The 26,332-nt window shown below is 27.2% G+C and overlaps 1 protein-coding gene across 6 annotated transcripts in view; it reads left to right on the forward strand.

The window, feature by feature from the left end:
* LOC136977394 (calcium/calmodulin-dependent protein kinase type II alpha chain-like) overlaps positions 1 to 26,332 on the forward strand; it is a 196,249-nt gene that overhangs the window by 159,966 nt on the left and 9,951 nt on the right. The window contains exons 13-15 of one of the 6 annotated variants that reach the window (XM_067272859.1): positions 4,770 to 4,790; positions 13,825 to 13,878; positions 21,127 to 21,159. The exons of 1 other annotated variant lie outside the window; for it this stretch is intronic. In XM_067272859.1, coding sequence (XP_067128960.1) covers positions 4,770 to 4,790; positions 13,825 to 13,878; positions 21,127 to 21,159 — 108 coding nt within the window. Of the gene's footprint in view, positions 1 to 4,769; positions 4,791 to 6,075; positions 6,163 to 13,824; positions 13,879 to 14,202; positions 14,299 to 21,126; positions 21,160 to 26,332 lie in introns of all 6 variants that reach the window. 4 more of the 6 variants (XM_067272858.1, XM_067272856.1, XM_067272861.1 and 1 more) reach the window with 4 other exon arrangements.

Genomic DNA, 26,332 nt, shown 5'->3' on the forward strand with positions numbered 1-26,332 from the left:
TGTTTATTTTTGTTAAAATGAAAGTAACTGACGAATATAAAAGACATGTTTTATACTTTTTATTTTTAAGTGGTGAGAATGCTACAAATGCTGTCAAAAAAGTAAATACTGTACATAATCAAATTGTAATTAGTGCAAGGACTGCGCAGAAGTGGTTTGAAAGATTTAGAAACAATGATTTTAGTGTGGCGGATAAGGCTCGTACTGGAAGACCCGTTGACTTTGATGATGATGCTCTCTCTGCACTAGTTGAAGCAGAACCATCTTTAACAGTTGATGAAATTGTAGAACGTTTAAATTCATCCCATGGAACTGTTCATAGACACCTACAACAAATCAGAAAAGTTTCAAAGCTAGGAAAATGGATACCACATGAACTGTCAATAGCTAATCGACAACAACGTGTAAACATTTGCACGTCTCTTTTATCCCGTATTGCTTTAGAACCTTTTCTTGGTAGGCTGGTTACTGGAGATGAAAAATGGATCCTCTATAATAATGTGACGAGAAAAAGACAATGGATGGATCCACGACAAGCAGCCAAAACCGACTGCAAAAAGTGGGTTGCATCCAAAAAAAAATTCTTTTGTCTGTTTGGTGGGATATGTCAGGTGTAATTTACTTTGAGCTGTTAGAACCTAATCAAACAATTACAGCTCAAATGTATTGTGAGCAATTAGAGCATTTAAATAAAAAATTGAAAAAAATCGACTGTCATTAGTGAACAGAAAGCAGGTTCTCTTGCAGCATAACAATGCCAGACCACACGCTGCAAAAATAACTGTACAGAAACTTGAAAGCTACAACTGGGAAATTTTACCTCATCCACCATATTTGCCAGATATTGCTCCCAGTGATTATCATCTTTTTTGCAGTTTGCAGAATTTTTTAAAAGGGAAAACTTTTGAGGATGAGAACAATGTAAAAAAGGCTATTTCTGAATATTTTGATTCAAAACCGAAATCGTTTTACGAAGACGGGATTAAAAAGCTACCATCAAGATGGCAAGAAATTGTACAAAATAATGGTGAATACATTATAGATTGAAATAAAATTTAATTAAAATTTTTTGCTGCTTTTTTTGTAGATAAAAATATGCATGAGCTTATGGACTGACCTGATAGATGCGTGAATACATTCATACAGATGAAGTGCAGATGGTGTAGAGATACATAATGAGCCATTAGGATCATAAGTATATCTGGCTTGGACTTGTTGTTGCCAGTTGAATCCTAGTATTAATGAAAATGGAAGTTGTTTGCAAATCCCAATTTTTGGCATCAGATGATCAATGTTTCCAATCTTAATATTTAAGGATATCCAACCTGTGGGCTGTATTTCGTGATCAACAACTTAGAATTCACTATCAGTCCACAGATGAATGACAGTCAGGTGGAACGCACGATTGTTGAATAGCTGTGATATCTGTGCATAGATCACAGAGTGCTTGAACTTCTCTTTGATTGTTAATGGTGGCAGGTATTAAAGCATGTTTTTTTATATCAGTCTTAATGCAGTTTATAGAATTAGTCATTTGTTCTTTTAGGCTCTGATCTTTTTGCTGAATTTGTTATGGTTTCAACATGTTTTGCTAAGGTGAAAAGAATTCTGTGATAAAAAATAAGTTGGAAACCACTGGTATATAGAAAGTAACACTCATTAGTAATAACAATACCAGTTACCATTTCAAGTATAATTTGCTTTAAAAAAACAAATTATTCTTGAAATGTTTTTTTTTAAAACAAACTTTAATACATAAAGGTTTAAATACTTTATTAATAAACAAACATCAAAAAGAAAATAATTGTCTTCAAATAGTAATTTAATGCTAATAAAATTTGTAATTCTTGAAAATGAGAAGTATTAATGTAAATTGAAATATTAAGTATTAAAATATATCAAAATTTTACTTATTGAAAGCATTTGTAATACTTTGTATTATTATATAATGTATTTCCTAAAAAGAAAATTTTTGATCTTGAGGCTCCTTGATAAATTATATATAAAATACTGAATTTTTTTTAATCCTAAATGCAGATGAACAAGTACAGTACATACATTCAAGCAGTAATAAGAGTAATTGATTTACACCATCAAATTAATTTATATAATATTGGTTATATAATTTATATAATATATATGTTTTACAGAAATGCATTGCATGTTATAATCACTATGTATTATTGCAGAATATGCTGTAGAAAATAGAGCATGTAACATAATGCACAGTTATGTAAACCATATATACTGATATATAACTTTAAAGCCTGGAAAAACTGTTTCCAAAACTGGAGGTTGACTTATATAGCACATATAAAATGAAAACCTTTCCAAACAGTGGTAACAAATGGATAGTGCTCCTAATAAGTGTTGTGTATGTACTACTTTCTTTCACTAGCAGGCTACTATAAATATTTCAACTTATTTAATTTAGGAATATAGTGAATTTTTATTATTATATTAAAACAACATTACTACGTACACTGCCAAGCTGATGAGCCAACTGTTTGTCATTGATGCAAATGTAGGAAAAGGTATACTATAGCATTCTACTATCAAATATTATTCAATAAATTATGCTAATTTGGCATCAAGTTTTATTACTTATCATATATAGTGATACTGCATAAATTATTAATATTTTGTTGGTAGTGTTAATTCTGATTTGAAAATGGTTACTGGTATGTTGTACTTTAGAGTTATTACCAGATAACTTACTCCAGATTTCTAGTGATTGCTTGATATCCTATGATAATTCTACTTCCCTTCTTCTTATGAGTTGTACAATATTTATATCATATTAAAAGGTATTACAGTTAGTGTCTCAGTGAAAGTTATGCTGATTTACTACACACTTTTGCCACATGCTATAGTAAACCATTTTAGTTCTAGCTTATTTGTAGCTTACCATATGTTTGAGAGATTGACTTATGTGGGAAGTATAGGTCTAAACCATAATTTTGAGCCAAATCTCAAGATCAACATATATACCAGTATATATGATATCTTTTAATGATATTCAAAATATTAATATTTTATTTTTTATGTATGATGGATTTAATCTTTAACTGTTAATTGTCATTCTATATTTTAAAGTACTGATTCAATGGCTGGATTGAAACTGAACAGTGACTCTAAAGTGTAATCACTTAATATATGGCTTATTAAAAACTCAAGCATACATTGTAGAAATACATCATTTTCAATAAATTATTGTTGTATTTGAATTAATTTGTAACATCAAATCAAATTAACTTAATTTTACTTCCTTTATTTAATTACATTTGCATGCATGAGATGAGTATTTTTAATTTGACAACTTGATATATATATTAACAGCAAAATGTATTGTAACAAATGTGACAAACCTTTGTAAAGGTTGTTGAAGAATTACAATATATATTCAAAAATTGGAACTTGTATTCAGTTAAAGTATTTGAATGTAAAGACTCAAAATGGGATGTTGAAAACATCCAAAAATGTTAGTCTGTAGATTTAAAAAATTGTACTGGTATTTAAGATTTATGAATATTGTTAACAAATATAACAAGTGATCAAACAGTAGAATAGCCCGTAATTCCCGTGGCATACTTGATCATCATCAACTTAGTGCAGATCAAAAACAAAAGTAAGAATTTAATTGTCAATTAATGTTAAGTTAATTTAATATATTAGATTATTATAATTCCCAAGTTAATTATGACAAGTAATATCCTGTGGACAGGAAAGAACTACCCCTAATAAAAATCTCTTAATAAAAGCAAAAAACAATTACAATGGCCATGCAATACAAGAAAAAACAGTAGAAACATATATAAAACAATCAAAATGAAGACACTGAAAAGCAAAAACTTAAAGTACTTTATAAAATCAATTGATTATAATACAATACATTACAATAAAAAATATTAAAAAATATAAACAATATTAAAATTAATATTATTACAAGGGGGAAATATATATATAAACATATAGAAATACAATAAAAACAGCTGGAAACAGAATAAAAAAGAAACAATCAGCAAAAAAGATATTAAATCTTTACATCCTTTTTAAAATGAAACAGATCCTCAATGTAGGTTTAATTTACTTTATTAATTGATATCAAAGATATTTTATGCTGTCATTTCAAAGGATGAGTCACTGTTTTGGTATGATAGTAACGATTACATATATTTTGTCAACTATTACTTTAAATAAGATTAGCATTTTAATATCTTTTATGGTAAAGTATTAGTTATACCATAATGAATTTCATCAAAATATATTACAAAACATTAATTTGTCTTAAGTGCTTCATAGATATTGCAGATTGATGTTATATAAAAATTCACAAGAAATATATTTACAATAATAATATTTAGATTATTATATATTTTAATATTAAAAAGAAATATATTTTTCTTTAAAAATTATATTATATATATTATATTTATATGTATTTATTAATTTTTAATCAATATTTTTACTCTATTTATTATTCTTATTTGCATTATGTAATTTACTGATTAATAATTTTTATTTTATATTATAGTTAAAATGGATATTGCAAAAACAACATTTAAAAATTTTTTTAATTATATTAATTTTTATATATTTAATAATGGCCCTAATTTATTAATTAATTTATTAAAAAATGTAGAATAGATAATGATAATTATATAAATATTTGTTTTGCTACTTTATTTCTATGAAAAAGTGCAGCATGTTTTCAGGCATGTTGTTTCCTTTTTTCATTTTTTTTATACTTCCCATGCTTTGCCTTCAAGGCCATGTGACCCCAAACACAGGTAATTTTTTTCATTTTTCACAAAGTAAAGATCCATCAAATGATCAGAGCTAAAAGAATTTTTTTCTTTTTAATTTTTTAAATTGTTTATACTTTTTTTTAATATTTTTGGAAGAAAAAGAAGATAAGAAGAATATAATTTTTTTTCTTTTAAATTTTGATATATTTAATGTATTCGAAGAGTATATTTAACAATAAAAAATAATATTTCTTGGAAAAATGTTTGATGGTATTTTTTAAAAATAATAATAAATTTTTAGAAATTAAGTTTAAAGGTAGAATATATATATTTTTTTTGTGTATAAAGATATCAAGGAGTTTTAAATGAAAGGAGCACTGAGATATTTGGTTTTTGTTTGCACTTTTTTTTTATTTGATGATATGATGATGATGATGATGATGATGTGTGATTTTTGAAAATGTAAATCATTCACTGCACTGGTATATAATGTTTTGTGAACACAACTATCACTCACAATGTATAGAATGATGATTTTTTTTATTTTTATTTTGTAAATACATTGTTAGGAATTTTGTACAAGAATTAGATTTTGATATTCTAGCAGATAATGGGGATTGGAATTTTGCATTCGACGTTACCATCACGTCTTGGCAGCTAATATTATTTAGTTGCATCATGCTTCCTTGTGACAGTAAGAAATGAATTATATGCATGCCAGGCTGAACTAATTGAGTTTTTTCTTTAGCAAAATGTTAAAATTTGTAAATTATAATATTGAAATTTATATATTTATATTTTGCAAGTTTTTCTCGAATTAAACTTGAATTATTTGTATTTGCTAAAGACAAAACTCAAATCATTTGTGTTTGTGTCTGTGTGCATAAAATTAAAAAAAAAATCCCAAAATGATAGTATATTGCTTGTGTAATTTAAAATTAAAAAAGTAAATTGCATGTTGTTATTTAAAAAACAAAGACATGTGTTTGGATAAATGTTTGCATTATTGATTCTAATAGCAAAAGGAAATAAAGTTGATATTTTGTGGCATGAGAAAAGTGTATTTGTACAATGTTCCTGATAGCACATGTACTTGCCATAAATAACATGAAACAATGTTGTCGTCACCTCAACAGAGCCTGCTTTTAATGGTGGATATTGTAACAGAGTGTATTGTTCTGTAAAATGGAGATGAGTACCCAGAATGTTAACAGCTGCACTCCCATATGCAATTTTTTCATGTTTGATTTCAACAACTAATACAAATTTGTAATTTGTTTCTGCATATATGTTTGTTATTTCTGAGAAAATTCTGTCCCACTCCCAGGTCGCAGTATTATCAAAAAAGGAGACGGGTCACAAGTGAAAGAGTCTTCTGACAGTAACACAACATTAGAAGATGATGATGTGAAAGGTAATTGGTATAGGGTCTATATTGTTAACTGATAGGGGACATTATACACTATATTGTAATTTGGCTTTACTTGATGCACCTTCCCTCGAGCTATATATATAAAATATATATATTTTGCTGTAACTGTCTTTCTAAGATGCATAATTTAAAGCACTTCATATAATTAGTGGTTTGTCTGATGGAACACTTTTTTACACAAGATAATCAGGTAAGCACACGTTGCTTTTGCTGTGAGCATTGTGATAAATTGAGGTTTCGGTGAATGTACTGTGACTATTCTGTTGCATTTGCATATTAACTTGATAGCTAAAATATCCCTTTTTTTTCCCTTTCTTTTATTAACAAAGTGTCTCCATCTAAAATCATAGAATCTTGCAAAATTGTGAATGATTTGTTTCCTAGGCACAAATGTAGTATTCAGTTTGAAATTATAGTAATATTTAGCATAATATTTACACTTTTAAAATTAATAAAAAACAAATTAATATAAAATTTTGAATAAGATTATTGTTTTTTAAATTAATTTTAAACCATCATATGAAGATAAACGGCAAGATATATAATTCCTTGACTCTTACGTTCAATTGAAATCAAAAGAATTTTAAAATAAAAATAATTAATGTAAATTGTGCAATTAGGCAAAATTTTTGAGTTTAAATGGATCAAAAGCAAATAAATGTATTTGATTCTGAGGATTTAAATATTTTGTCGTACTATAAATTGAATGTGAATGATAACATGAATGTTGAAACAGAAACTCTCTAACTAAATGCTTGAAATTGCTGGGTATTCTGTATCTTCATTCTATTAGAATATTTTTAAAGTGAAAATTGATAAATTTTCTTAGGTTATCTGTTCCACAACCTTTAAATTTCTGGTACGAAATGAATATAGTCACTGAACTAATGTTTTCGATATTCATACCGGAAATTTAAAGGTTGTGGAAGAGATAATCTTATATGTACCAGTATTTATTAGTGAAGATTGTTTCTAAATTTTTTTATTAAAAATATAAAATTTAATAAATTAAATTATGATTATATGAATATAATTAGTTTTATAAAAATTAAATAAGTATTGAAATTGACTGCAAATTTTTTAAAATATTAAGATCTAAAGAATTTCTATTTTATTAACATTCAACAATAATCTCTTAATAATTTGTCAATATCAAATACAAACATTTAGAAAAAAGAAAGTTTTATATAAAAGAATACAATCTGCTAGAAAATAAATTGACACCTTAGAAATTAACTCTAGAAAAAAGTTTAATGAAACAAAAATGTTTCCAACCCCACTTTAATACGGCTTGATTAGTTGAGTATTCCAAAATAGAACATATTTGAATAAAAAGAATATTAATTAAATAACTCAACTGACAAAGACCCATCACATCAGCTTGAGTTATTTAATATTCTTTTTATTCAAATATGTTCTATTTTGGAATACTCAACTATTCAAGCCGTATTAAAGTGGGGTTGGAAACATTTTTGTTTCATTAAACTTTTTTCTAGAGTTAATTTCTAAGGTGTCAATTTATTTTTTGACATTTCCTCTAGTTTCTGTATTTTGATACATAAAATCTGCTGATTACACAGTTATAATTAGAACCAAAAACTTTGGTGTTTTTCTAGATTAATTTCTTATTGATAAATTAATAATGGAATTTGACACTAAACAGAATTTTTATGCTTTTAATTTAATTATCTTACAAAGTTAATAATTTAGCTACATCTAGAAAAAAGATTGTTTCAGAGAACAGTTCCAAATCTTATGATGTTTATAACATGACATAAAATAAAATGGTCTTCTAAACAATTCCAGAATAACCATATACAGATATCCCTTGATTAACGTGGTTAATAAATCCCTCAATGCTACTGTGTATATTAAAATCATGCTAATCAAATATAAGCGAGTTTGAGGCTGAAGTTTTAAACTCAAAAACATGTACATCAGACGTTCAGCACCGCTTTCCTGTAAGCCTAGAAGTTTGACAATGGCATATGGAATGTTGAGCATGATTCTACTGACTTTCCAAACACCATTGTCAAACTTCTAGGCTTACAGGAAAGTGGCGCTGAATGTCCAACGTACACATTTTCGCGTTCTAAACTTCAGCCTCAACCTTGCTATACTATCAATGTTAAGTAAAAACAGCTGATAAAGCCACATTAATTAAAACTTCCTCCACATATATAAAGGGATTACTGCAATTAATTTCACACATTAATCAAATTTTCTGCTAAGCAAAGCCACATTAAGCAAGGGATAGCTATATGTTTTACAATGTTTACATAGAGACAACATACTATTCACAGTCCTTCAAATATAATTTTAAAATTAAAGTATTGATGATTTAATGTCAGAGTTAATAATAAACTTTGCTAGATATACAGGGTCCTCCAAAACAAATGCTACCACTTTAAATTACTGTAATTATATTAATTACATGAGAAGTATGTGACACATTCCAATCAATAGAATAATTGTCTAAGTTTCGTCTCACCTGCATTCAAACATCTTGTTGCCTAATATCTGTAGGAAGTGCTGTAATGAAAAATGTTGACTGCAATAGAGAAGGTATTTTGTTTTCTGCAAAGTTGGAATTGCTCATCATTGTGCAATACAAGTAATTTACAGGACCCATAGAACTGTGGCTGCTGTGGGAGGAGTGATAATGGATATGTTGTAGTGAGTGTGAAGAAGTGGGATGTGGGCTGTGTGACACATGGTGCACACATTGAGAAATTGTAATGGGCAAATGTGAAACTTGAACAGTTTTCCAATGTTTAATGTACATTACAATGTTCTCTAATAATAATTAAAATTAATTACAATAATTTAAAATGGTAGCATTCTTTTTGAAAGACCTTGTGTATATAACTTTTGAATAGATAAATTCAGTTTTATTTCATCATTTATTATTATTATTGTAATTAAACAACAAAAAAAATTATTATTGATAAATTTTTCAAAATTTGCATGGCAAAATCTCACTCAATTGTTAAACATAAATCTAATTTAAACTATTTTTCTCAGAATAAAGACTTCTTAAAAAACTTGGCTTTTTGGTAATATGTCTATTGGCAGGAGTCAGCATTGCTGAAAGTACTAGAAGTTCTTTTTCCAAGAAAACCAGTTTGGATTAGATTTACTAATTTAATCATTTATTAAATTTTTTCACTTTATAATAATTAAATGTTGTCAATTGTATGATCAATGATTAAAATAATGGCATAGTCTGATTGAAAATAAATAGAAACATTGATGTCTGATCTGAGATTCAAATGTAAAATTTAGGGAAAAAATGGAATTATTAAGAGATTATTTATGTTTAATTTGAACTAAACATAATCAATTATTTTTAATAATAATCTCTCATGAAATATAAATTAATACAAAAACATAAATTCAAATTAATTAATTTTGAGAAAATTTATATTTAAAAAAAAAATAATTTTAATATTAATATTTAAAATATTTTTAATAAAACTTATTTTCTTTTTTGTATCTGAATAATCTTGATTAAAAAATAAAATTGATTATTTATTACATATATAACTTGCTTATAAATGTATATACAGTACTGCTAGGTATTTATGAATATCTTCTTTCCAAAATGTTTGTTAGAAAGTTAAACTGTCTGCAGTCAGTTAACAACCAAAGTATTTCTATATGCAGCTAAGCCATATAAATATTATTTTGTGATAACATTCATAACATTAATCAAAGCTTCATTACAAGTTCAAAACTACCTTAATTTTCAAACTGTGTTAGAGAAAAACCAAAATGTAGAAGTGCTGTGTTATACGAAATGATACTTGTATTTGTATATTTGTAGATAACAAATCTATGAATATACAGTATATGAATTAGCCATTAATATTGTTTTTCATTTATATATACAGTTTTAATGGTAAGTTTAGAACAGCTAATTATAAAAGTTTCATAAATAAGAACATCCCTTAATTTTTTATGTTTAGAAGAACAGATTTGTCTGATTTTCTTACTACAGAAACAGCTTTATAATTAAAGAAAATATCTATTTATGATAATTTTTCTGTGATCTCTCAAACTTTAACATATCAGCAAAATATTGTTTATATGGTTATAAAATATAAAATTTCATATTTGTTATTCATTTAATGATTGCCCTAAAGATAATTATAAATTCTTAACAGTGCTGTATTAACTATATCAATTGTTTTCATATGCTGTAAGTAGTATTGCATAATCCAAGCTGCATGTAGCACTGTGTTTTCTTCTTAGTTGGGAATGAAGCAACTTGCACTTACATGCATGAATAATTTATTGTTGCGTCTTATCCATCCACACATTGCAATGTTTAAATTTTTAAAGCACACATCCCCATTAACTCCTTGATAATATTTTAGAAATAATTAACATTAAAATTCTTTACAGTTATTTATAATAATTTAAAATTTATAGATTGTCATTTTTCATTATGCTTTTGAATAATGCCTTAACTTTTTATATTTTATTTATTTTCAAGTTGTTACATATTGTTTCAAAGTCTTGATAGTTTATTTAAATTTCCATGTATTTTATCATGCAAGAGAAATATTTTTAGCATCATCTTGAATCAAAACAACTTTTATATGGCTGATTTGTAACTATTATTTTAAAAATTTATGTGGATTTTGGACTAGAAAATTAGTAGTTTTTTCTCCTTGTCTTGTTAAAATTTGAAACTAATTCATTCATCTATTAAAAGAATTTGTTATTGCAAGTTTATTTGATCTTTATTGTTTCAAAATTAGCAAAAAAAGAAAAGTTTTTATTGATCTGTTTTATCTGCATGTTTGGAACATGTCTTCCATAGCTTTTTATGAAGGTTAAAACAGTATTAAATTTGGCACAATTCATCACATATCAATGGATACATTCCAGTATACATTGTACTAATGTAAGATGTGTTCTGATATTCACTAACGAGTTTATCAGTACAGCAACCAATACACATTGCATTCATCAGTGTGCACCACTTCAGACATCTCCAACAAAGCAATATGGCCATCACAGTTATATTATTAACACCATTTTTACTACTTATCTAATACCTAATATTAATCCAAACTTATTTTGACAAAATAAGTTTGCAAATTCCAATATAGTGCTGTTGCTTCCATTATCTTATGTGGTTGCCAGACATTTCAGTAAAAGCTTATTAAACCATTCACTGATGCATACTGGAATACATCCAATATATTTCCTTGGTGCTTCAATATATGATTATCAAACTATTATTGCTGTACAGGAAGTAAATAGGATCAGTTTTATCTCTCTTATTTAAGTTAATTGTTTGTTTTAACTATGCTACTTTAAGGAATATGTAAATGATAAAAGGAATATTTAGAATTTATCATCATTAAAGTAATCATTCGAGTTATTGAAATTGTTTTATTCAGTAGTATTACAAAAATCAAGAGAGAGTTTAGTTTATAGAGTTTTTTGATGGAAATTTCTTTGTTAAATTGAAATATATTAAATGTTAAAAATTTATAAAAACTAAAACTTTTGTTACTCAATTAATGCAGTTATTTGGAAAATTCTATAATTTCATTAGATTTTCCTCAAATATCCAGTGAAAAATTGAGTTCTAGGACTATTTTATTTCTGCATCTTACTAACATTGTTTACATAATTGTTAACTATAACTAATTCATCAGGTTAGACTTACATATATGTAAATATCTATCTGAAACATTATTAAAATTTTTAAAATTAATTAAAACATAAAAGAAACAAGTATCCAAATTAAGATGATTTAACTTGATTTGGCTCTTTTCACATGGGGCAATTTCAGCTGGGTAATTAACATTATATGATGATTCTTACCATATTATGATTTTATGTGATAGGATATGGTTTTATGAAGATACAAAACAGAAATAAACACCAAAATTCTTTTATTTTTTTTTCATCATCAGTATTAATATCAATATTTGTTAGATTCCAAATTTTTCAATGCTGAAAACAAGGCATTGTTGAAATTTTTTACATAAGTAAAAAATTGTAGTGTGTATATGTATGTGTTTATGTAGGTAAAGTACAGTAGATACAGAACTATTAATTTGCAAATTATTTTAAGAATATTATTTTATTGTCATATAAGCATATAATTTATATGTAATTTGTAGATATATGGTGTTTTAAAAAAGATGGGCAAAACTTTAAGGGGTGTAAAAATGCACCAAAACAAACATCTCTTGTCATACAATGCTTGGTTGAATTTGAACAGTGAAGTCAGTAGAGGATCTTTCTGGCAAGTGATATAAAAGTGCATTTTCACTCACACAGTCATTTACAATTTTGATGTCTGAAGAGATGGATCGTTACTCCAATGCCAAGAAGGCCGATATGCATATGATATATGGAGCTGCCAATGGCAATGCTAAGGAAGCACAAAAAATGTACTGGGAGTATTTTCCCAATAGGCCAGTTTCCTGATTGGACTGACCCAATATTATATAAATTCCTGATAGCACTGGCAACTATGCAAGATGGGATCTTTTCTCAGTGACAGGTGTGATGCAAGTCATTCAAGGGTGGTGAGAATGTCAAATACAGTATTCTTTTTCCATGTTCTGTGTCATGAGTCATTACTATATTTGCACCTCAACACTTCATATTCAACCATGCATTCTATGACAAGAAATGTTTTGTTTTGGTGAGTTCTTCCACCTTTAAAGTTTTGCCCATCTTTTTTTGTAACACTCTGTATAAACATTTTGATTACATATTTTTTAGTATTCATGTAATATGCAACAAATACAATTGATCATTGTTTCCAAATATGAATACTCAGACATTAACACATTCATATTACTATTGGAAGAAATTTACATAATGTAGTCCATATTTGTTCCAGTAGAAAAAATAACATAATTCACTAATTAACACTTTTTCACACTTTAAAGTTTTTCTAAAGAGTTCTTCAATGAAGAATGATTAGATAATTATTTTTTATTATATATTTCTAATGATAACTTGAAAACTAGATATAATTATTGTAAGGTTGATCCTGTGGCTGAAATCATTCTATTTGAAAGGAGCTTTACTTTTGTATTAACCCCAAATACTTGTATTTTTATCTGATTTTTTAAACTTTTTATCAAATATTTTCTTCTGTCATGGGATTAGAACAAAGACAAAATTCTGAATTTAAATGCATGCTGGCAGGCTTTAATAGTTTTTCTTCGTGTTTGCATTTTGTAGATATTCTGTGTGGTTATTACTGCAGAATAGTTTTCAATTCTATTGACTGTATAAAAGCTTTAATATATCTTGTTTCTAGTATAGAATTGCACAGAGCATGAGTCATTGCATTTATGATAAAGCATTTTGATAGTTTAGAAATTTGCATGTTGTATCTACAAAAATTTGGATTAAATTTTATATATTTTATTAAAATTAATTCAGGATTTTACATTATGGCATTTGTTCAGAGTTATTTGCTAGTTCAAGTTTAAATATATTGAGTTGTCTTTTTTTTTGGATTAAATTTAAATAAATTTATTATTTTTTTTTTTATTAAGATATATATAATATGATGATTTTTAAACTAACATTTGAATAAGTAATTAACATGTACGTTGAATTCCTTTGCTTCTTTTCTTTTGTGTGTGACCTATTCAGAGAGTATGCATTGCGCACCCGAAAGGAGTAAAACCGTAATTCAGGTAGAGCATGGTAGGTATTTAAAATAATTTTTTTTAAATATTCCTTTTTATTCTTCTATAATGCTCTAACTATTCTGCATCAAAATGTTTTTATAAATATAGTAAGAGTATACAGATTTGGGAGAAATATATTTGGCATAAAAAAATAGTAGTTTTTTGCAAAATTAACAGCGAAGCAAATAAAAAAATTCTCCAAGAACAAATTTTTTTTCTTTTTTTTTGTATGATTTCGCTTATGTTCTCCCTTCTTAAAATTTCTATTTACTTTATAGTATTTTGTCATTGTGTTATAGTGTATGAGTTTTGTTTCCGCAATTTTTTTCCTCTTCTAAAGTCAAAACAACAACTGATAATAAAATTGCACAGAAATCTACTCAAGAATCCTTAGGACAAGTCTCTCGACAGTCTTTGGGAAGTGTTACAACCTCAGGTGAGAGTAGCTAAGGAATAAGAAGTAATCTGTAATAATAATAAAGAAAAGTTATAAGGAACAATCTGTTATTGAGAAAGCAAAGCAAAACTGCAAATTATAAATTAAAAGGAATAATGAAAGTAAAAATAATAGCTTTTGTTCAAAGTCCTTCTTAACGAATCAAGCAGTGTGATCATTGCAATTAAAAGATATTATTACACTAGCTTAGCATATTTTTAGTAATTAAACAAATAAATTGTTAAATGTGAATGGAAATTTAATGTTCATCTATTATCAAAAAATGGTATATTTAAAATTTAGCTTAAATGTGCAAGTCTCTAGACATGGAGTGTACTCCAAAACAAGTCATTTAAGGTTTCATTTAATTTTCATATAAATTTATTTAATCAAAGAATATCTTAAAAGTTGAGATGGAATTATTTTAAATTAATGTTAATTTACTGTTGCTATAGATTCTTATTCTCGCATAAATTAAAAATAATAACATATATTTTTATTTTGTAAATTTATTATTATTATATATTTCTGGATAAATGTTGATATTATTAATGAAAGATGTTCAGTTTTATTTATTACATTACTTTCCACTCAACTAATGTAATATTTAATATCTTAACTATATAAATAATGATTTTAATATATGTTAGCTTAGTGGGAAGGACTTTGAGCTTAATTAGTTTAAAAATTTTAAGTATGAACACTCTTAAACAGTTAATTTTTAATATTTTAGAGATTACATAATTTTTAGACAAAATATTTTTGAAAATATCTCTGAAATTTACAAAAATAATCCATGTTTGGTTTTTTCCATGTCAAATTTCAAAAATTGTAAGATTTTTACAATACTGTTAAAGTGTGAAATTTTGATCATTTCTTTAATACAGAAAATTTATCAATAAAAAAGGTCTTTACAGTTTTAATGTTAATTTGTTGTTATAATTATAATCTTAATTTCAAAAGATGGTTTGCTTGTTGAACAAATTAAGTAACAGTTTAGATTTAATAAAAATGTTTATTCTGTAAAATAACAATGCAGTAATTTAAATAAGTATTTGACATGTTGACTGAGTTATGTTTATTCAGATATGAAAATAGATAAAACAGATCTTTTGGGATCAGAATTCACAACTACGATGCAGTTTATGAAGAAGAGGGAAACCAAATTCTCGTGTATATGTGAAAAATGCACCAGTTTCTCTCCTTGAAAGATCAATTTGTTGAACTTTCTCTCATATTTTTCTCTCCTCTCTTGAGTTGGTACATTTACAACAATTTGGCAACCTTACTTTCTGCAATGCTTTTTTAATAAAAACATGACTGCTGAGATTAATAATAGTTGCTTCTTTCTTAAAAGAAACATTTTTGTTTTTTCATGCAAATCCACAATTCAATCATGTGTGTTGCCAGCATGTGGAAATGTAGCAGATGGATGTAGTGCTACCTGTGGACATGTAAAATTCATTAGGCTTTTCCTTCCTGCTTTTGAATGAATGCAAGTAGAGAGAAAACAAGAACAATACTCCTACAGGTGCATTTTAGTTTGTTTGGTTTTCTCTCTTGCATTATTCACATCCACATAAATGCAGCCTAATGCAACAAACATGATAGATTTCAATTAGTTTTATAAGCACTTTCAGAACTTCCAAATAACTTCTAAATGATTTTTATGATTACAAAAATAATACATGTAAAAGTGCAATACTAGATTGAAAGTAAGATTTAAGTTTTGAAGATTGCAATGGAAAATTTTTTGTCATAGCATTAATTAGATTTAGGGCATGATTTCTCACTTAGTACAAAGTTTATTTATTTCAAAAAGCATGTAAGAATTATGTAATTATCATGGAAATGGATACAGTACATTACTGTTCATGTATGTTGATAATTAGAGTATAAATACACAATAAAAGTGTATAAAGCAAGAATGGTGTTCTTGCTTCAAGCCAACCGAGAGTAGGAATAGCCTTGAAAAATTGAAATAATGTGTTAAACAAGGCAAATTTGTACAGTTTTACATGCAAATATATATAAAATTGTGTCCAGGAGGTTGAAAAACTTCCACCATCTGATAAGATGGCATATTCAATAATCTGACACTACATCAATCCTGATGATTCCAGGCTAACAGAATATCATCATAATTAAAAGATAAAAGTTCTGCTGGTAACAATACTGTTCTATAACTTTGATTACAAATCAATGAAACAAAATTACTAATCTGCCATATCATTCCATATACCTAGAAATTTAGACAGGAGAGTAGATTTAAATTAATGTAGTAGTTGAATGGTATTCTGGTATGCAGCTATACTAGAAGAGGTATAAATATAATGGCAAATGATTTATCTGCTTAATAACAATGAAAATATATTCTCATTTATAAAAATTCTTCTGTTAATATTGTATAGGAAGAAAAAGTTGAGTTAATTTATTTTTTTTATTTCTGATTTGATTTTGTTTTAAATATTATGTAATTCTTCCTGTGGACATGGAAAGGTCTCTTTTTATGTTAGTTGTCAGGATTTAGTCTGGTCCAAAATAGAATGGCCAAATATTGATCCTGATGGATGAAACCAGACACATCTGGCTCGAACTAACTATAAAAGATTTTGATGATGGAACCCATATTTAAAGTCCAGATTGTTTGGATCAGTAGGATTAATAATAGGAACTTTCCAAATTAAAAATTAATTTATTATAATTCTTAAAATTAATATAAGATGGAAGCATATCTGCTTACCTCTAGTCAAATTAATTAATAACTAATCATTAATGTAGCCTAAAAATAGCTTAATAACTTGGCTGATTGTTTGGTATTAATTGTGTTTAAAAATAGGGTGAGGGTGTACAACGAGAAATAAAAAATTTCACTCTTTACTTGTATTGTAAAATTACAAAAATTGTTAAAGCTTAGATGAAGTTAATCTGATTTGACGATAAAAAATTTGAAATTGTTGTTGAAGAATTAAGAATGTCTTAAACTATTTCTTTTTTTTTTTAACTTAATTATTATTATTTTTTTATTAATTGATTTTGTTTTAGCCGTTTTCTTTATCTTATAAGTTCTAAAATGAAAGAGAATCTTGTGTATACACAAAAAATATTTCTAAAATAAATTACAAATGTAAACAAAATTCAATTATAAGATGCAAATCAATATTTTTATATATATACAGTAGAAACCCAAGTATCCAAGGTAATGGTGGGCCAATGCTATCTCAGATAACTGAAAATGTGGATAAAATGCTTAGCCACAATTATTTTGGATTTTAAATTATATGTATAAAAATTTTATATAATTTTACTTTTAAGCTTCTTACATCATTTTTAACATAAGAAGGAACTGCTTTAATAAAATAAAATAAAACACTTACTGGAATATAAAAGGAATGAAAACAAAACACCTTGGTATTTCTAGCAAACAAGTAAAATTTAATAAAATAAAAACGTTTTCGACTATTTTTAATAGTCCTCTAAAAAACTTTAAAAAGTCTTTTAGAGTTTTTTGTTTTATAGCAGTTCCTCCCTTCTTTGCTGCAATGTTCTGACATCATCTCTGCATTGGCCATTTGCTTTGTATAGTCAACGTTAAAAAGTACCACAGTATTAGTGCTCAGTGCATTCAAGGCAAAGATTTTATGAATTATAGTACAAGAAAAGTAGGATATTTACTTACAAGTTTACCTCAGATAATTGCAGTCTTACTGTATTTATATCTTTTTAAAGAAATCATTTTAGTTTACAATCAGAAGAGATCCAGATTTGAATCTACCTTGGATTCTTATAAATTTTCATAGTTTGCATGGGAAATTAAAAATCCTGATTCCTTATTCATACTGTCTGATAACATTCTTAATGAGCAGAATTGAGACTGACCTTGTACTCTTTTGTGAGCTGGTGCCTTTTTTTTACAGTTTTGGTTCAGTTCATTTAGTGTCATGTTTTACATTATTGTGGTGACATATCAAATTACAGGTATATTTCGACTTACATCGGTAATTGGTTCCAGGAGAGGCGACGTAAGTCGAATTTACTTGTGTAGGTACGACGTAAGTCATCGTTTCGACTTACGTCGTAACTAAACGCCAATAATGGAGGAAACGCCAATAATGAGCACTTAAAGACCGCTAAATAAGACGACAACACAGGAACACAGATGTTTTCATGTTTTGTTCTCTAGGATTTATGATGATTATATTAACATTTACTGTAGATATACATATTTTAATATGATTTTATGTGCTTTTAACGCTTTTCTAGTGATATTACGACTTCAATGTTTGTGGCAGACGGATTTAAAGTCGAATAAAATGACTTAAACTTGATTTTTATTTTTCCATATACTTTTTTGACAAACGACGTAAAATTGGGAACGACGTAACTCGAGAGGGACGTAAGTTGAGGTATACCTGTATTCATTTTAATGATAGAAGCATCAGTCTTAGTTCATATTCAATTAGTACTCTGAAATATAAAGAAAATTTATTATATTTTGTGTCTTCAGTTGCTTCATTAGGATGTAAAAATGAAAAATTATGTACTGGTATGTAATAATATACACAACCAACCTGATAATTACTTTGCTGTATTTTACAGCACATAAAACATACCTCCATTTTGATATAACTGTGTTAAATACTTTTTCTTAAATCTTCTAAATCCTTCATAATATTCTGGAAGAAAATATCAGCATGGAATAGCCATACTCCTATTAAAATTTCTATTAAAAATTTGAAGAAAGTTTTATAAATTATCTTAAGTTATAGTATCATTGAATGTTGAATTTCTTTATGAATTAGCCTTTTTTTATTTTTTTGTATGTCAAAACTGTTTATGAATTCTGTTTTGAGTTGTAAAAAATTATTAAAGTGAAAAGTTTGTTTTAGTTTGTATGTCTTAATCATCACTAATCATGCATCTCTGGGACCTGTAGGATGCTGGTTCACAGAGTGGTTAAATTAGAATATGCTTAAGCCAACAGCAAGTTTAGTAATAAAGAAAACAGAAGAATTAAATGATAAGCCTTACAGCAATGCTGAGCACCACAAAATGGCAGCAGCAGATTGGTGTGGCAATCCAAGAAATTTGAAATTATGCTAGCCAAGATTAGTGCCAGGTTATTGATTGCTAGATCAGTGATGCCTGTACTTTAAATCATTTCCAAATGAATTAATTTGGTTTTATTGATAGTTCTTTTATCCATTTGAAAAATTGCAAAAAGTAGATTGCTGAACATATTTAGATTTTGTTTCAACTTTTGGCTTTATACACCTTCATCCATCCTGTGGACACTAAGAGTCTTTTATTTACCTATCATGAGAATGACCCAGTAGTGAGGGACAGTGCTCAACATAAGTTATTCAGGACAGTCCACCTCGCCCACAAAAAATTGCTGGGGTTTTTCAACTGCTCAGGTTCAATTTTGACTCTCCAGAGCATGGGCCAATGCATTGACCACCTATGTAAACTTTTGATTTTGATGATTTGCATCTTGAATTGAATTCAGAATCAAGATATCTAATACATGATAATGAAAGCTATTTAAGGTACAAAAAGGTTTATTCAATTCCTTCCTGCCTTTTAAATTGCTTAAGAACTATATACAAGTTTATAAATATACAAAGTAACTGTTTTATATTGAAATGGTTAAAGATGGTACCAAGTTTTATGAACTTATATATGAACTTATGAAAGTTTAATATTGCAGTTTATTTTAAGACATACTAATAGTGATCAATGATTGAAAACATTTGAATTTAAAAAATTTGCATAAATTCCAATTAAACAATTTGCAGTTGTCATAACATGCTAAAGATGTTTTATTGATTCTTCTTATAATAAATACAACAAAATACTTCTCAAACATTTTAATTTTGTAACAATAAAATTAAAGCCAAAGATTCTTAATGGCTATTCTAAACTAATACCAAATGAAGAACATATTTAGCAACGATAATAGTCATACGGTGTAATAATCATAAACTCACTCGACAGTGGACCAAACAAGAAACCAAATTAATAAGGATAGAAAAGAAGAAAGGCCAAGTGGTAATGTGCAGTCTTCCTGTGTTGTCATTACTTTGTTCCCGGAAGCTCCTTCTCTTTCTCTGTTTATGGCAGAGTGACTTTTCAATCGCACTGTATTATGAAAATAATACTGTTATTCAATATATTACAAAAGCTGTTTTCTGATTTTGAATAAGTATTTTTACCTATAATTTTTGCAATTGCACATGAACTAAAATATTATTTTACATTAAATTAGATAAATATAAGGTGTAAATAAACAGTTTATGTTACAAGAAAAATGTAAGAACTGTTTTAATATCTCATTAGTTATATACACTGAAATTCTTCAGTACAGTCCTATGTCAAAGCCAGAGCTGGATTTATACAAGCTAAACAAACTAAGCTTAGAGACTTGAGTGTTTCACTCTGTTTTAATTCACAATATATATTAATATTTTTAACTTGTGACAATACATGACATTTCTCACTACTGTAATAAGAAATATCACTATTGATAGTGTATTGTTATTTGCTTGAGGGATAAAGGCCTCTCATATGTTAGACTCTTTGCAGCCATAAACTGTAAATCTTGCCCGGGATGAAACAAAACATGTATATATATAGTGCTTCTATACTTAAAATATTAGCATTAATTTCTTGCTACAATTTAAAAATTAATATAAAATTACGAAATAAATATTTCTCAATATTTAATTTTAAAATAAGAATTGTTGAATGTATGTAAACAATTTTTCTTTCCTATTACAATCATTAATTTTATTCTAAAACTGCCTTTCATATTTTTATAAATATTAGCTGTAAAGAACAATAATGGCAATATTGTCGATCGTGAGTATTCTATCTTAAGCTTTCTGTATTCTAAACTTAATTTATTATAATATTCAATTAACATAAGTAAGAAATTACAAAAATAGAATTGTTGATATTCTTCTTATCTTTCTCTTGTATTTTTAAGATTTAGAGTAACAAGTAGAACTTATAAATTGATGTTACTGAGTATTTGTTTTTCATTTAATTGAACATATTCCAATTTGCAATGAATAAAATAAACCAAATTAATAAAGAAAGAGAAGCAGAAAGTATTTTTCCCATTGTCCTTTCTCTGTTGTTGAAGACAACGAGTGACATAATCAAAAAATATCTACCCATTATGAACACTGTTATAAAATTTAAATGCTTTAAATTGTAAATCCTTTATTTCTTCCATTATATGAGTTAAGAGATACTTGACTTAAAATTTGCTGTTAAAATAAATTTTGACACATCTATTTATTCATTAATTTTTCTCCATTATTAAATACAGAAACACAGTGTTACATGCAGAATAAACTTTAATTAAAATGTACTATTAATTTATTTAAATAATGATTCATTAAAATATTTAGAAATAGTATTATTGAATAAAAAAAAGTCTTAAACATGTAATCAGGCAATAGATAACAGTAAAAACTGCTTTTTACTTAATTGTAATTAGATAATTCAAAAAAATATTTCATAATAAAGAAACGTGACACTGAAATTTGCAATAGAATCGTGAAAAATTAATTTTTCTTTAAACGTTTGTAACATAGTAGTATATTACATGGTATGAAATTTAAAGTATAATAGATGTTTTAACCTGTTAAAATAATTAATTCTATTAATAATATATTAAGCAATTTCTCTGCTCGCCTTAAATTTACTTAATGTTCATATGAAAATGTGAATTGATGAATGTGATAAATCTGGATCTCATACAACAGTAAGGTGATAGTTAACAAAAAACAAAAAAACAAAGTATTTGTCTATGGACAGTAAAAGAATTTTTTTTTCTTTTGCATTCATTGTGGGCATGGAAAAAAGTAATTTTAGTGTCTACTTGAAACAGGATCCAACATGTACTGTACAAGTCAAATCATGGAGATTTCTGTAGTGCCCCTCAAAGCAAAAAACTGATACCTCAGACCTTGATTATCCAAATGTTAGTAAGACAATATTATGGAGATTTAACTATGAAAGATGTTATTATTTGCCATATTACTCTTCAGAAGATATTGGAATGGGTATATTTATTCATTGTCTGAAATATGTTACTATGTTTGTATTTAAAAAATTATATATATACACACACACACACACACACATACATATATACATATATATATATATATATATAAAATAAACTTTGAAGTAATATTTATAATAAAAAAAATCTGAACAAATGCTGTTATCTATTCAGTGATTACTTGTGAATGATGTGTGTTCTAGTGTATATGAAAACTGGATTTATAATAAGTAGTATAAGTATTTTTAATAGTGAATTCAGGTTAAATATGAGTGGAAATAAGTACTATTAAATACAAATACAAAATGAAGAATAAAGGAAAACTATTTAATAAAAAGATTTATTAGAAAATTTTATACCTAATCTTTTATCATTTTGAAGTCAAGATGATATGTTTTTTTAACCATGTACATAAAGGTCACATCTAACAAGTTGGATCTACACACATTAATTTAAAAATAGTTCACAAATTGATATTAGACTTATTTTGAAAAAGATTTATTCCTCAAGAGAATTAAAGATAAATAAAATAGCTTTCTTCAGGAGTCTGATTTTTTTCATTGAACAGAAAGTTAATTTCTGGAAAATTAAGTACAGTAGAGCATCGATAAGTGGAACGTCGGTAAGTGGAATGGCCGGAAAGTGGAACGATTTTCAGTCGGACTGTGTCGTGCTGAATCGAATGTTTTTGATACTAAATTTACTTCTAAAGTATAATTTTCATGTTTTTTATATTCTTTAATATACAGTCAAACCTGTTTTTATGCGCTCCTTTTATGTGCGATTTTTTTAATGCGAATTTTTAATTTGTGCAGTATAGTTGGCGACTAGTCTCGTGCGATTCGTCATGTCTTACGTTGACTTATTATAGCTAAATAAACTTATTATAGCATAATGCACTATAATGTACTATAATGCACTTATTATAGTAATATTATTGCATGAATATGCGAAAAATGAAATAATTTACTTTTTAAGTCAACAAAACACCACCTGGACAAAAATATGTAAAACAGGCAATAGACCAGACGATGCAGTCAAGTGCTGACGTCTGTTGTCAATAAATTCTATTTTGTACGGTTTTGAGTTATTTTCTATATGAGACTTTTTTTATGCGGTCCCTATTGACCGCATAAAAAAATTATTTTTTTAATTGTGTGGCGAAAACTATTATTTACAGCCATTCGTGAAGTTTCATGAGATTTTTTTTAATGCGGTCCCTATCCCCCGCATAAAAACAGGTTTGACTGTATTTATTTTGTTTGTACAAAATGCAGAAATAATTTTTAACAATACGCTAGCCTCGATGATTATTATAAAAATTTTCGTTAGGCTTAAAATCGACGAAAATTCAACACGAAGCGACACGCAACGGAGAAAAATTTGAACATCGGACAGGTTAATGTATTTTTTCGTACAAAGTCGGAAACTGGAACAAATCATTAACTGGAAGGACCCCAATCCCCAATTGGTTCCACTTTTCGACGGTCTACTGTATTGTTGTCATCAGCAGGATGGTAATAATTCATAACATAACTGGATTATGGAGTTCTAGATTCTCCATAATCAGTTATAGACATGTAAACATGAGAGATCTGCATTTGAAACTCATCCAGATTCTTATAATTTATCAAGGACAATTTGAGTTGCAAGATAAATTATAAAGCAGCCTAAAAAAGAAGGTCTGGTCGTCAAAGATTTATATTCTGGAACACGTGATGTTAATAAATGGTAGTTACCAAAGATTTTTTTGGACAGACTTTGTCTTCAATTGATTTTACAAAAAGTTACCATCCAACAAAATTATAAATTATATTGTTCCCTCATCTTTCATCCGTTCCAGCAGACAATAAATGCATTAGATTCGTGATAAAATGGCAAAAATTGAGAATAGCTATGTAGTCTATAGTGCATTAGTATCTTGTATAAACAACTTGGTAAGTCTCTATTGTTGGTTATGATTTAAAAAGAAAAAATGATGATGAAGCTTCTAGAAAATGTTACAGAAACATTTAAGTATTGTTGCCACTACTGAAGCAAGTATAAATGATTGCATGACTTTTTTTTTGGTCTGTGGGCTTTTAAGATAATATATGTGATGAAAACTTGCACTGTGCTCATAATAGTATGGAACTCTTAAAATTTGTATATTAAAAACTTTCAATAGTTTGAGCAGACACTAACAATTTAATTATCACAAGTTCATTCAATTTAACATTGATGGTTAGATTTTATAATATGTCCATAAAATAATTATAATGATGTAATAACAGATGTTGATGACTGCTTATAGTATCAGTACTTATAAAAAAAAATAATAAGATATTTTTTCTAAATTTAAGTTTTTAATGTATTTAATTATGTACTGTTCATACTATATAAAGCCAAACGTCTGTATAACAAATTCCTCCAGGAAGCAAAATATAAAAAAGACATTTTTAACATTCCATGGAAGAATTTGTCAAAGAGAGAAATATGTGAAATACAGTTACACTTATAAACAAATCTCATTAAATAAAGTATTCCTATTCTTGCAGTATACATAATCATGTTGACACCACTGCCCAGATTGCACTGTATAAAAATTAGAAAGAGCATTAACTTTTGAAATCTCACTTTTACGAAAACTGTTTGTTTTACAAATTTTGTTTTCCTTTATAAAATATATTATAAATTAGCAAAACAATCCATAAAGATTATATATGATTTTATTCTTCATTATGTATTTCTTTAGAATTAGTTTGAGCAGGATAATAATACAAATGATCAAAAAGTCACAATGCACCTATATTGTGTTGTCTTTACTGTAGATAAACAGTGACTTTTTGTTACTTTGTAAAAAGTTTAATTAAAATTTTACCTAACCCTCTAGTGTACCTACATACTATTAGATTTTTTGAAAGTAAAGCAGAATCAGATTTGCCAGAGTTAGAAATCATTCTGAATATTGCTAAATAATTAAATTCCAGAAAATATTACAAGAGAACTTGTTCTGCAGTTGTCACACAGTCAGTCTCCCAGTCTTAATTTTAATGAGTCAGCATTAATTTAGCTCACTATTGTGCCATTTTATGTACAGATAATATACTAGTTAAAGACTCTCCTCAAATGTAGATCCAGTTCAAACTGCTTTCTCTTGAGCTGATGTCTGAAAATTCTTGAGTTTCCTGAAAAAGTTTTCTCGCTGATATAAGCAGTTTGAATTGGATGTAAGAATTAATATATATTGCTTGCACCATTAACAAAAATTTTTTAAATAAAACTTCTCCAGAAACTGGGCTATACTATAATATACAAAAATTCACTACCTTGATATTCATTCAGCTGATTTTTCAGAAAAAATGAATGTTTTCTGTCTACTTCTAAGACCTGCTTCAGGTGAAATTTTTTTAAACATGGAACTTTTAACTTTTCAATGCTCTAACATGTCAAATGCAGAAGAGTTCACACATAAATTCAAATATAAAACCTTCTAGAATCGACCAATAGGATTCGTCTGAGTGTAAAAGTTATAAAACCATTTATCATTATGACATGTCAAAGAGGGCCTGCCATGCTTGTGAAATGTATCTCTCCTTAAAGTTTATACATTGTCCCTGCTTTTCTGCTTTAAAAAACTCAATTGCCTCTAGTACTTTGAGTTGGTCCATATTTGCTGTTGTTCTAATTAACATAACACGTAAATCAGGTTTAGCTTCCTCCTTCCCCACATAGAGGGAGGCAGATTACTGCCCTCTTGATATATCTATATCGGCTCTGTGTTCTGTTAAGTGCTTTCAGAGTGATCTCCGGATTGAATCTATATAGATCTAGTCCCTCTGGAACCTTTTGTAGTGATATTGGACCTCTCGTCCTCCCTCACTTGTGGTTTTGTCGGAATGGGTGCAATCCACCTGCAGGTGGAAATAAAGGGTTGTAAAAAGGTATAATAAATATAGACAAAGAACCATAAAAAGA

The sequence above is a fragment of the Centruroides vittatus genome, unplaced genomic scaffold (assembly GCF_030686945.1).
Source record: "Centruroides vittatus isolate TY-2023 unplaced genomic scaffold, ASM3068694v2 contig_458, whole genome shotgun sequence".
NCBI lineage: Eukaryota > Metazoa > Arthropoda > Arachnida > Scorpiones > Buthidae > Centruroides > Centruroides vittatus.